We start from the raw sequence: 12,844 nt of genomic DNA, 5'->3' as shown, positions 1-12,844 counted from the left end.
TTAGAAGATTTCTCACTATCAGTCACATTGGTGACTGATAGTGAGCAGCAACATTCTGTGTCCTTACAGAGCTTTGTTGGAGGCTTTAACCACTGGCAGCAGCCTCAGGAGAACCTCCTCTGAAGCAGAGTATTTCTTCAGGTCAAACACATCCAGATCTTCTGCTGATGACACTAAGATGAAACCCAGAGCTGACCACTGAGCAGGAGACAGTTTATCTGTGGAGAGACTTCCTGATCTCAGAGAACGTTTGATCTCCTCCACTAGAGAACGATCCTTCAGTTCATTCAGACAGTGGAACAGATTGATGCTTTTCTCTGCAGACACATTCTCACTGATCTTTTTCTTGATGTACTGAGCTGTTTCCTGATTGGTCTGTGAGCTACTTCCTGTCTGTGTCAGCAGACCTTGTAGGAGTCTCTGATTGGTCTGCAGTGAAAGTCCCAGGAGGAACCGGAGGAACAAGTCCAGGTGTCCATTTGGACTCTGTAAGGCCTTATCAACAGCTGTCTGGTGAAGAGACGTTAGTTTAGATTTAAAAAATAAAGACCACCAAGATGTTTGTTTTTCTTCCATCAGGTTGACACCAGAGGTGATGAAGGTCAGATGAACATGAAGAGCAGCCAGAAACTCCTGAACACTCAGATGGACGAAGCAGAACACCTTGTCCTGGTACAGCCCTGTTTCCTCTCTAAAGATCTGTGTGAACACTCCTGAGTACACTGAGGCTGCTCTGATATCGATGCCACACTCTGTCAGGTCTGATTCATAGAAGATCAGGTTTCCTTTCTGCAGCTGATCAAAAGCCAGTTTTCCCAGAGACTCAATCATCTTCCTGCTCTCTGGACTCCAGAGTGAATCTGTTTCAGCTCCTCCATCGTACTTGACCTTCTTCACTTTGGTCTGAACCACCAGGAAGTGGATGTACATCTCAGTCAGGGTGCTGGGCAGCTCTCCTCCCTCTCTGGTCTCCAACACGTCCTCCAGAACCGTAGCAGTGATCCAGCAGAAGACTGGGATGTGGCACATGATGTGGAGGCTTCTTGATGTCTTCATGTGGGAGATGATCCTCCTGGCCTGCTCCTCATCTCTGAATCTCTTCCTGAAGTACTCCTCCTTCTGTGGGTCAGTGAACCCTCTGACCTCTGTCACCATGCCAACACACTCAGGAGGGATCTGATTGGCTGCTGCAGGTCGTGTGGTTATCCAGAGGCGAGCAGAGGGAAGCAGTTTCCCCCTGATGAGGTTTGTCAGCAGAACATCCACTGAGGTGGACTCTGTAGCATCAGTCAGGATCTCCTGGTTCTGGAAGTCCAGAGGAAGTCGACTCTCATCCAGACCATCAAAGATGAACAGAACCTGGAAGTGTTCAAAGCTGCAGATTTCTTTGGTTTCAGTAAAGAAGTAATGAACAAGGTCCACCAAGCTGAACTTTTTCTCTTTCAGCACATTCAGCTCTCTGAAGGTGAATGGAAATATGAAGTGGATGTTCTGGTGGGCTTTGTCTTCAGCCCAGTCCAGAGTGAACTTCTGGGTTAAGACTGTTTTCCCAATGCCAGCCACTCCCTTTGTCATCACTGTTCTGATTGGTTGATCTCTTCCAGGTGGGACTTTAAAGATGTCTTCTTGTCTGATGGTTGTTTCTGGTCTGTGTGGTTTCCTGGATGCTGTTTCAATCTGTCTGACCTCATGTTCATCATTGACCTCTCCAGTCCCTCCCTCTGTGATGTAGAGCTCTGTGTAGATCTGGTTCAGAAGAGTTGGACTTCCTGCTTTAGCGATCCCCTCAAACACACACTGGAACTTCTCCTTCAGACCAGATTTAAGTTTATGTTGACAAACTGCAGCAAGATGTTCTAAATTAACACAAAAAATAGAAATCAGGAAGAAAACAACATGATCTTCTGCAGATGATGTGAATACACTTGATTCTATTTCTTCAGACATCAGTAAATGTGTGATTTATCCATCAGGTTAAATCTTTGTAGAAATCCTCTTACTGCTCTGCAGACGGTCAGCCAGCTCCTCCTGCTTCATCCTCCTCAGGAAGTTCAGAGTGATCTTCATCAGTGCCTCTCTGCTGCTCCTCCTCTGCTCTTCATCCTCACCTTCCAACACCTCCTCATCATCTCTCTGACTCTCTGAGCAGTCTGGGTCATCTGGACTCAGAACCTTCTGGATCTTCTTCAGCTCCTTTTTCACAAAAGTGACAATGTTGTCCTCCAGCAGCTGGAACAGAATAATTTATGAAGGACACATCAGGCTTAAATCATGGAGCTGTCAAGGTCAATAAAGGTCAAGCTTAGGATGCATGCTGGGAAATTATTTAAATATCGAAAACCCCAAAATTCTCAGGCCTAAAATTAGAAGCCTGATTCAGCGGTTACTAGAAAAAGTCCATCTCACCAGCTGAAGGCCTTAGAAAAAGCTGTATTAGGTTTAATTGTGTTTTCTTCATATGCAGAATTAAATTAGCTGTATAATCAAGATATCAATCTTGATTATTAATGTTGTGGGTATTAATGAATCAGATGTTTAAGAGTATGGTGGTTGTCATGTTTCTAATTAAAAATGCATAATGGTTGCACTGGTTCTGATCCAATCATGAATCATTTACAGTTTCTCAGATGCTAAGGTACTCTTTCACACACCTTAGCTGCTCTGAGATGCTGCTGTGCAATCATGCTTATTGCATTTTTCCCATTTTCATTCAGTAGAACTATAATACACCTTACGGTGATACTTGGACACGTCATCAGTGATTAAACCAGGGTCACGGGGTGTTTTGGGTCTTTAATAATCAGACACCCTCACCCGGGCGACCCAGCCTGGGGCGATCACTCCCTGGCTTGTGTTTAAGTAGCGCACCACGGATCCCCCCTACGGATCCACAGCCACCGCAAGGCCTTTTCTGCGGCCTTAAGAATATTCTTGGTGGCTTTCCTCAACTGCAGTACTCTAACACCAAGGAGTTTGAACAATCTCTGGAGTGAATGTCTGGCAAAACCTCTGCACCCGATTTCGAGAGGTTCGCAGCGGGCCTTCCAGCCATTGCTCCGGCACTCTGTGGTTACCTCATAATATTTGGCCCTCCCATGCTCGTTAGCCTCCTTCAATCCAGTCCTCCCATGGTAAAGCCAGTTCCAGTAGGACCACTTGCTTGGTGCTCTCTGATGTTAACACCATATCTGGGCGGAGTGAAGTGGTAGCTATGTTAACTGGGAACTTGAGTTGCCGTCCTAGGTCAACTTGGAGCTGCCAGTCACGGGCGGTAGCGAGGAGCCCTCCTGAGGAATTGGGCTGGTGGTTTGCCTTCTGCCCTGCTCTAACAAAGGTGATTGACTGCTTTGGAGCAACCTGGGTCTTGCTGTTCTCCATCGCTGTGCTGATTGAATCCGCCAAGGATTTTAGAACATGGTCGATGTGCCAGTGATACCGCCCCTCTCCTAAGGCCTTTTGGCAGCAGCTCAGAATGTGCTCCATGGTGCCCCTTCTCTGGCACAGTTTACACTCGGGACTATCCGCCAGGTCCCAGGTGTGAAGGATGGCCGGGCTTAGGAGGACGTCATAGACAGATTGTATATGGAACTTTGTGCAAACAGGTTCAGCTCTCCAGAGCTCTGCCCACATGCATGTGCGATGGTCCACATGCTCCCACCTAGTCCATGCCCCTTGCTTGGATATGCCAACCATCTTGATGTGACGTTCTTCCTCCACCTCTGCTTCTCCTTTCCACTCACACGGTCGTAGCGCAGCTTGGGAAAGCTGCCCAGGCCTGCCCTCCCCACTGCCACGGCTCCGACCAAGTTTTTATGCCTCAGCCTTGCCTCTGCTCTACTGACGGCTTCTTGTGCCTGCCACTTACTCCCAGTCTTGACAAGGATTCCTGCCGATTGCAACTTAGCATCAGCCGAGTCCCTGTACATCATCACCTCTCTTGAACGGGTGACTTTGAACTCCTCCATTAGTCCACTGAAAGGGAGGTGCAGCTTGGTGGAATGGCCATGCAGGGCGATGCTGCTTAAGGACCGAGGGAGCTCAAGCGAATATGCTTGTCTGTTTTTCCACTATTTAACTTGAATATTTCATCTTTTCTATCTGAATGTGCCGTATTAACAATAATTGTGCATTACTTACACTGGTATTTATTTTTCCTTTTATTTTTGGTCTTTCTTATAAAGTTAATTTTCTGTTGCTTCAGAACTAAATTTAGATTAGATTAGAATTATTTATTTAAAAGGGGACAGTGCAATTTAATAAAACACAGGACATGACAATTCATGATGTCAAAAACAGAATCAACCAAAGGCTATTTTTCATCTGTAGTCCCCTGGCCATTATGTTAAAAAAGCAATAAAATACAGGAATATAGGTACAACATCAACACTCAGTAAACACATGAGGTTAAACTGGATAGATCCTGACACAAAGACAACAAAGAGGGCAAATCATTATCACAATCTGAGAGATTTCACTTTGTTTTATTGTATCTGTTTCTAATATGTATTTTATATTCGATTCTTTCTATTTTATAATTGCATTGTATTTTATGATTGTGTACAGCACTTTGGCTCTGTCGGTGTATAAAGTGCTTCATAAATAAAGTTGGTATGGTATGGTATTTATATAAAGACTAAATAAAAAGGGGGCCTAAAATTTATCCCTGAGGACCTCCTGTTGCCAGTTTGAGTGCCTTAGATTTATTGTTATTAATTGAAACACACTGAGAATGATTGTTTAAATAGGATTCAATCCATCTCATTGCAGTAATGGAGAAATAAAAAAAGTTAAAGTTTTGCAAAAAGAACTGAATGATTTACTGAATTAAACAGAAATACTGCTCCTACATCATCACCCAAATCTAGAAATGCTTTTATTTTCTCTACATAAAGGCTCGTGGCCATCTCAGTGAAATGATTGGGCCAAAAGCCAAACTGCATGGGGTGGAGCAAAGAGCTGTTATCTAAATGATGGACAATTTGTTCAGCAACCCATTTTCTTAAATTTATGAAAAGATGGGAAGAATACTTTTTGGTCGATGATTGTTTAAAGACGTTAAATCACCAGATTTGAATACTGGAGTAACTAAAGCAGATTTCCATGCACCTGGGAAGAAGCCAATTGAAAGGTATGATGTATAAGATGAGACATTCAATGTTAAAATGATGGAAAGATGTCTTTGAAGTGTGCAGCTAACCCAAACAGTAACAATTAAACTCCTGAACAATCAAAGTAAGCGGTCGTCAAAGTCGCCGGCTGAACGGAGGAATTTGATGATGGAGCAGAAGAGCAGCTTCAGAGGAATTCAGCATCCTTCGCAGCAGAAAGCTGCAGATCAGTTTGTTTTCTTTGAATGTGAATGAAAAAAATCTGTAACAAATACAAGGCAGGAAAATCTGCCTATTTCAGTGCAGAATGTGCTATATACTTATTTTCCTTGAATAACTCAACGTTACTGCATTTTTGCACAAATGCCTTTTTTCATTATATTTTGGCACATATTACATCTGATCACTGCTGCACTTTATATTGTAATGTTGCCTATTGCTCCTGTAAATCTCACTATACTGTTGTAAGCTGTATGAAATGAAACTTCGTCTAAATCTAAGTCATAATTCTATAAAACTGGGAATGCTGTTACAAATGAGAAAAATTAAGAAAAGACTGCTGTATTGTTCAAAATTAAAAACATTTCAGAAGTAATGAAGGATGGAAAACCTGAGTGCAGCTCTCTGGTAAACTTTAACCCAGGGGAGTTAGAGGAGGTGGAGCTGTTATCCTGGCTGCTGATATAGAGGATTAAAATGTTCTAAGTTTTAATGAAAAGCAGACTGAGCTCATACTTTTCCACAAATTAATCTGCTCCTGTGAATCTCCTGGTTTGAGTCTTGGCTCCTTGTCTCCTTATGTGAGATCCACTGTCACCAGTTTGGGAGTGAAACTAGATGGTGACATTAAATTTGACGCTCAGATAAGTTGTCTTAAAATCTAGCTATTTTCAAATCACACAAGTTGGAAAACAGTTTTTTCTAGAAAGGATCTTGAAAGGGTCATTCCTGCTTTTATTTCCTCACATCTTGACTATTGTAATGCTCAGTATTTTGGTTTGAGACAGGCTGCTCTCAGCTACCTTCAGCTTGAGCAGAGTACAGCAACATGTCTTTTAACATAATCTCACAGGGGTGAACACATCACCCTGTACTGGCTGCTCTTCAATGGCTCCCTGTGAGCTACACAACTGATTTTAAAATTCTTCTATATTTGATTTTCAAAGCTTAAACAGTCTTGCTCCACATTATCTCTCAGACTTGATTCAACCATATTATTGGGTCTCTAACGTGATATGTACAGCACTTTGGTCGACAATCTGTTGTTTTTAAATGTACTTTAAATATAAATTGGATTGGAAAAAGGGGAGTTTCACAGAGGATCAGGGATGTTTCCCTGGGATGGGCGTTGGGAGCCAGGAGAGGAAGCGTTGCTTCAGCTGAAGACTCCACCTCCTGAGAGGATCAACCCAAGGTTCCCTGATGCTTTTGCTCCAGGGTGGATTCCTCTGCTTGGAAACCATGAGATGCAGTGTTTCCAGGTCTGATTATTCCCCCTTAGAAAATCTGATCATTTCTCCTGTGGATTTAAATTCTAAAAGCTTTTCTTTGGTGATTTCTGGACGCTGTGGATCTAAACTAGAATATAATTTTTCCTGGGATACTTTGTGATGCTGTGGGTTTATGTTGGATTGACTGTTTTTTTTGGATATTTTTGGGACTCTGTGGTTAAAAATTGGATATCATTGCATATTATTGTTCTAAAACAGATTACTCTGTCTTTGGATTTTGAGATTATTTTTTTTGTAATTTTCTTTGGGTTTTCTGTGGCGCTGTGGTTCCAGATTGGATTTATTCCCTGAGGCAACAACTCAAGACAAAGACATGGACAGCAGAAAAAGCCTGGCTGCTCCATTAATATCTGTTCCACAAGCTTTCAACTGCCTGGATGAGCTGTTTGCCAGTTTATCAATTTCCTCAACACCAGAGACCCATCAGATTCCTAATCATCTACACCGAGGACATCAGGACATGGATCGACTAAAGAAGTCATCACTAAGGCTGTCAACAAAACCCTGCATCAGGACCAGGGAGTTAGAGGGGAAGGGCTTAACTCTGTGACAACAGACCAAACATCAGAACCATGTTGCACAGACTGACAGTCCACTGGTCCACAAAGTCCAGCATGGAGACGACTGAACAGAACCGATGGAAAAGTAGTTGTTGTACATGTACAGACCATAAATATGGAGTCCAGCTGGGTTTGATGCTGCTGGGCAGACGGACCTCTGGGAACCTCTGAGTTCTGCTGGTCCACTCTGTGGAGGAACCAGAACAATCAGGAAGGAAGGAAATATTCATCCAGCAGTTTTCACAGATGAAACCACCAAGAGCTTCACAGTAAAAGTCCTTAAAACAGAAAAACTGAGCATCAAATGAACACAATGAAATAAAAGGATGAAGACCAGAACCACCAGAACCTTGGAGACAGTGGAGGTGAAGGTTCTGTCCACACAGGTCTTCAGGACAGTGTGTGGGACATCCAGCAGGTTCTGATAACTACATCTGAGGTGTTGTGGACCTGGAGGAGGTCTGAGATATGTGGCTGTCTGTTCATGTAAGGTTCTGTCCTGGATGTGATGGTGAGTATTGTAAAATGGATCCTGTAGGTCCCTGGAAGCCAGTGAGCTCACATTATATCTGTCCACACAGAGACAATCAGAAGGTAAAGGTCCATGAAGGACATCTGGATGTGAGCAGAGAACCAGATGATCCAGGTAGTTGGAGATGATGAAGCTTTCCTTCCCTGCTGAACTGCTCTCACAACGCACACAGGAACCAAGTCTTGATGGGTCAGACTGGCTCTACCAGATATTTCCCAGCGGGTCGTGGAAATGTGATCCACTGTTAGTCTGACATGGAGCCAGGAAGCAGCAGAACCTCCTGATCAGCATCAACACTCCAGACATGAAGACATGAAGGTGTTTTCATCAGAACAGGGCAGCTGATTTCTGGAGATAACGGATCAAACCTCTGTCTGCAAATAGAACTGGAACATCTGAGAACTCACTGGGAGGAACTGGGTTTTTGTTCTTGACTCTTAAAGAAATGTAACGGGTCATTTCCAGAACCTCAGACCCCGACTGAGGGGACCGGTCCATACTAGGGCTGGTGATTGGCTAAAATATCACAACATGATTCCTTGCAGTGAAATCAGGATTTTATTAGTTTCCCAAAGTAACAATAAAGCTGTTGAAGAAAAATCTTGAGAATCTTTTAGACCAGAGCATTTCTGACACATTTTAATGAGTTCTGCAGTTCTGCTAACTTGTCTGAAGCTCAATTGAAATGAAGTAAATCCATTGAGATATTTAAGAGCTGAAGAACAGCTGCAGCTCTAAACTCCTGTGAGGGAACAACACAGAGTCTCTGGTTCTGATCCGAGTGATTGTTCTAGCTCCAGCTGAGAAGAACTGAAACTCTTCAGTCACTAAAACTGAGAAAGACTTTCAGATACGATGACAAAACGGTTCAGGAACAAAGAAAGGAAGTCCAGTTGGTTCCATGTTGGATTTGATTCAATCACTATGAATATGGGAGAGGGACTAAACAGTCCAGTTAGCTCATTAACATGGAACAGAACCAATCAGAGCAAGTTCCAGTTCAAACTAAATCTTTGACTTTAACCAGAGAAAAGTGTTTAATGATGGTGACTAATCAATGAGGCCCAAAAGCAAACAGATCAGAGCTGTTAAACATGATGTAGCAGCATCCAGGACGCCTCCAACAACATCCATTCTTTCCACTTTCACTGCTGTGGTTCTGGAGAACATCCAACACACACCGCTTCACATATGAACATAGAAATGTTGGAAAAAGAGCTGAGCTCACGTTAAACACATGTTGGAATAAAACATTTCAGACTGACTCAGTTTCCACAGTTCCAGCAGTTAGATACAGCTCACCTCTCTGAGGACGGATGTTCAGAAGGTTTGAAGTCAATGGGATTGTCCTTTGACCTGTCGCTTTTAAAGGACACACAGCTGGATTCTGGTTCCTCTTGATGTGTTCGTGTCAGTCTCTTAGGAATCCTGTCAGAAGAAGAAAACTTATTATAACCCATTTTGAGACTTAACTAGTTGATCTTGGATTGACCCAGGTCCAAAAAGCTACAGAACCGCTCCATGTGGGCCACCATCTGCAGGGAGCTGAGGTTCTAGGCAAGGCAAGGCAAATTTATTTATATATCACAATTCAGTACAGAGACAATGCAAAGTGCTTTACATGATTAAAATATAGGAAAATAAAACAGAATAAAAGCAAGTAGGGATAGTGTAGAAACAAAAAAGAACATTTGAAAACAGTAAAACATTTTAACTTGAACATTCAAAGGCAATTCTAAACAAATGTGTTTTTAATCTCGATTTAAAGGAACTCAGGCTTTCAGCACTTTTACAGTTTTCTGGAAGTTTGTTCCAGATAAGTGGAGCATAGGAACTAAATGCTGCTTCTCCTTGTTTCTAGGTATGCAGAGTAGGCTGGAGCCAGAAGACCTTAGTGGTCTGGAGGGTTGATACACTGATAACAAGTCTGTGATGTATTTAGGAGCTAAGCCATTTAAGCATTTTTAGACTAACAGAAGTATTTTAAAGTCTATTCTCTGAGATACAGGGAGCCAGTGTAAGGACTTTAGAACTGGGGTTATGTGCTCTACTTTCTTAGTCTTAGTGAGGACGCGGGCAGCAGCGTTCTGGATCAGCTGCAGCTGTCTGATCCACTTTTTAGGCAGACCTGTGAAAACACCGTTGCAGTAATCAATTCTACTAAAAATAAACGCATGGATTAATTTTTCCAGATAAAAAGCCGACCTTGTAATTGTCTTTAGATGCTTTTGAAGGTTCAGGTCTGAGTCCATCACTACACCCAGGTTTCGGGCCTGATTAGTGGTTTTTAGTTGAAGCGACTGAAGCTGTGTGCTAACTTTTGATCTTTCCTCTATTGGTCCAAAAATTATTACTTCTGTTTTGTTTTTATTCAACTGAAGAAAATTTTGGCACATCCATGCATTGATTTCTTCTAGGCATTTACTCAGTGCCTGAACTGGTTCATAGTCACCTGGTGACATGGTGATGTAAAGCTGTGTGTCATCTGCATAGTTATGGTAGCTGATGTTGTTATTTTTTATTATCTGGGCTAGAGGGAGCATGTAGATATTGAAGAGGAGGGGACCCAGGATGGACCCTTCGGGAACCCCACATGTGATTTTTGTCGTCTGGGATGTAAAGTTACCTACTGATACAAAAAAGTCCCTGTCCTTTAAGTAGGATTTAAACCAGTGGAGAGCTGTAGCAGAGAGGCCGACCCAGTTCTCCAGGCGCTCTAACAGAATGGAGTGATCAACAGTATCAAATGCTGCACTAAGGTCCAATAGTACCAGCACGGTGGTTCTTCCACAGTCTGTATTTATATGGATGTCATTAAACACCTTGATAAGGGCGGTCTCTGTACTGTGGTGAGCACGGAAGCCAGACTGGAAAACGTCAAAGTGGCTGGTCGTTGTTAAGAAGGTGTTTAATTGTTGAAATACAGCTTTTTCAATAATCTTACTGATAAAGGGGAGGTTTGAGATGGGCCTGTAGTTCTGGAGTAGAAGTTTGTCTAAATTGTTCTTTTTCAGCAGTGGTCTGATAATTGCTGTTTCTAGGGACTGGGGGAAAACACCTGACAGAAGGGACGTGTTTATTATCTGGGTCAAATCAGACGCTATGACAGGCAAAACTTTCTTAAGGAAAACTGTGGGTAGAACATCAAGGCAGCTGGAGGAGGAACTTAGCTGCTGAATGATCTGCTCTAAGCTTTTGTGGTTTATTTCGCTGAAATGGGACATTTTGTCAGAAATAGTTCCAGCTGAATAAAGCATTGGTTCTGGTGTTGATATGGTAGTACAAAGTGATCCTCTAATTTTTAGGATTTTTTTCAGTAAAGAAGTTAGCAAATTCATTGCAGGCCCTGGTGGAGTGGAGTTCGGAAGTCACGGACACAGGAGGATTTGTTAACCTGTCAACTGTGGAAAATAAGACACGAGCATTATTAATGTTTTTCTTGATGATCTCAGAGAAGAAAGATTCTCTTGCATTTTTCAGTTGTAAGTTATATCTGTAAAGTCTCTCTTTATAGATGTCGTAGTGAACCTGGAGTCTGTTCTTTCTCCACCTGCGTTCAGCTTTCCGACATTCCCTTTTTTCACCTCTAACTGCTGGAGCATTTCTCCAAGGAGATTTTTTCTTCCCGGAAAAAAACTTCACTTTGACTGGAGCAATGCAGTTAATGATGTCTGAGACTTTAGAATGAAAGTTATCTACTAGCTCATCTACTGAGTTGCAGCCCAAGGTTGAGGTAGCAGAGTAAGCTTGAATAAAAGTTTCCGCGGCATTGTCCTTAAAGGTGCGTTTTCTTACGATGTCCCTTTGGCTAAATGAGTCACTGGTAATTATGCTTTCAAAGGTAACAGAAAAGTGATCAGATAGGGCAACATCAGTTACATTGACCTGTGAAATGTTTAGACCTTTAGTGATGATTAAGTCTAAAATATGTCCCTGTTTGTGTGTTGGCTGTTTAACGTGTTGACTTAAACCAAAGTTTCTAAGTGTGTCACACAGTTCTTTTGCACTTCTGTCTTCAGGGTTGTCAACGTGAAAGTTGAAGTCTCCCACAATAATTAAACAGTCATAATCAACACATATCACAGACAGGAGGTCACTAAAATCATTAAAAAAGTTTGATGTGGACTTAGGAGGACTGTACACATTCAGAAACATAGTTCGTACCGGGCTCCTTACCTGGAGAGCCAAATGTTCAAAAGAGTCAAATTTTCCTAAAAACACCTTTTTACACTTTAGTGAATCATTAAACAATGTTGCTACTCCTCCACCTTTCCTTTGCTGTCTGCTCTCACAAAGAAAATTGTAGTTTGGAGGTGTTGACTCCATCAGTATAGCTGCTTCACTAAATTCATGCAGCCATGTTTCTGTTAAAAACATTACATCAAGATTATTGTCAATAATGAAGTCATTAATTAAAAGGGATTTTCCTGACAGAGATCTAATATTTAATAAACCCAGTTTATATGACTTAGTGGTTGATGATGTCTCTGTGACAGGTTGCATCTGACAGTTTATGATTTTTAAGTGTTTGTTCCTGTTTATCATTTTGTTTTTCTTATTTCTGCCACGTATTATCACAGATATTCCATAATCTCCGGCGAAAGGCCCCGGCTGATGCTGGGAACTCTCATGTCTGATAAACGTGTGGCCAGGGCCCAATCTGTATCACAGCGAAGTAATTTGGAGTTCCTCAGTACCAGAGTGTTCTGTGATACGTGGAGGAGGAGGATCTGAGGCTCTGAGGCCTTTGGAGAATCCTGGTTTATTCACAGCAGAATGGCTGTGTGGAGAGGATGTCATCTGTAGGCCAATCTTAAATACTTTGTTCATGTTATGAGAAAATTCCAGAAAAGGAACTTCTGGGCTTTGTGGAGAAGAAGGGGAGGCGGGTCCAATCTGGACCGGTGTTTGTGAAGATGGCGGTTCTTGGTCCTCTCTTTGTCCTGCTGAGATCTGGGATGAATCGTCCTGTAGCTCTGACAACGCCTCATTCTGTGTCATCTTTCTGGCCGTCTTTATCTTGGCTTGTTCGGGCTGCACTGGGCTTATCATTTGTTTTGGCACTGGATGTACTTTGTTTTGGAACAAAAGCTGATGACGCATGGTTCACAGAATAGAAGATGTTTGAAATCA

At 42.4% G+C, this 12,844-nt stretch overlaps 1 protein-coding gene across 1 annotated transcript in view; it reads right to left on the bottom strand.

Moving 5' to 3' along the window:
- The window catches only part of LOC118564226 (NLR family CARD domain-containing protein 3-like), a 49,135-nt gene that overhangs the window by 16,567 nt on the left and 19,724 nt on the right, over positions 1 to 12,844 (bottom strand). The window contains exons 3-5 of the mRNA XM_036141640.1: positions 7,288 to 7,366; positions 2,001 to 2,229; positions 68 to 1,856 (exon numbers count right to left, since the gene is read on the bottom strand). Coding sequence (XP_035997533.1) covers positions 68 to 1,856; positions 2,001 to 2,229; positions 7,288 to 7,366 — 2,097 coding nt within the window. The remainder of the gene's footprint in view (positions 1 to 67; positions 1,857 to 2,000; positions 2,230 to 7,287; positions 7,367 to 12,844) is intronic.

This window comes from Fundulus heteroclitus, chromosome 9 (assembly GCF_011125445.2).
Source record: "Fundulus heteroclitus isolate FHET01 chromosome 9, MU-UCD_Fhet_4.1, whole genome shotgun sequence".
In the NCBI taxonomy this organism is placed as follows: Eukaryota; Metazoa; Chordata; class Actinopteri; order Cyprinodontiformes; family Fundulidae; genus Fundulus; species Fundulus heteroclitus.
The sequence above is the reverse complement of the archived record's forward strand: the minus strand, read 5'-3'. Positions and strand labels throughout refer to the sequence as shown.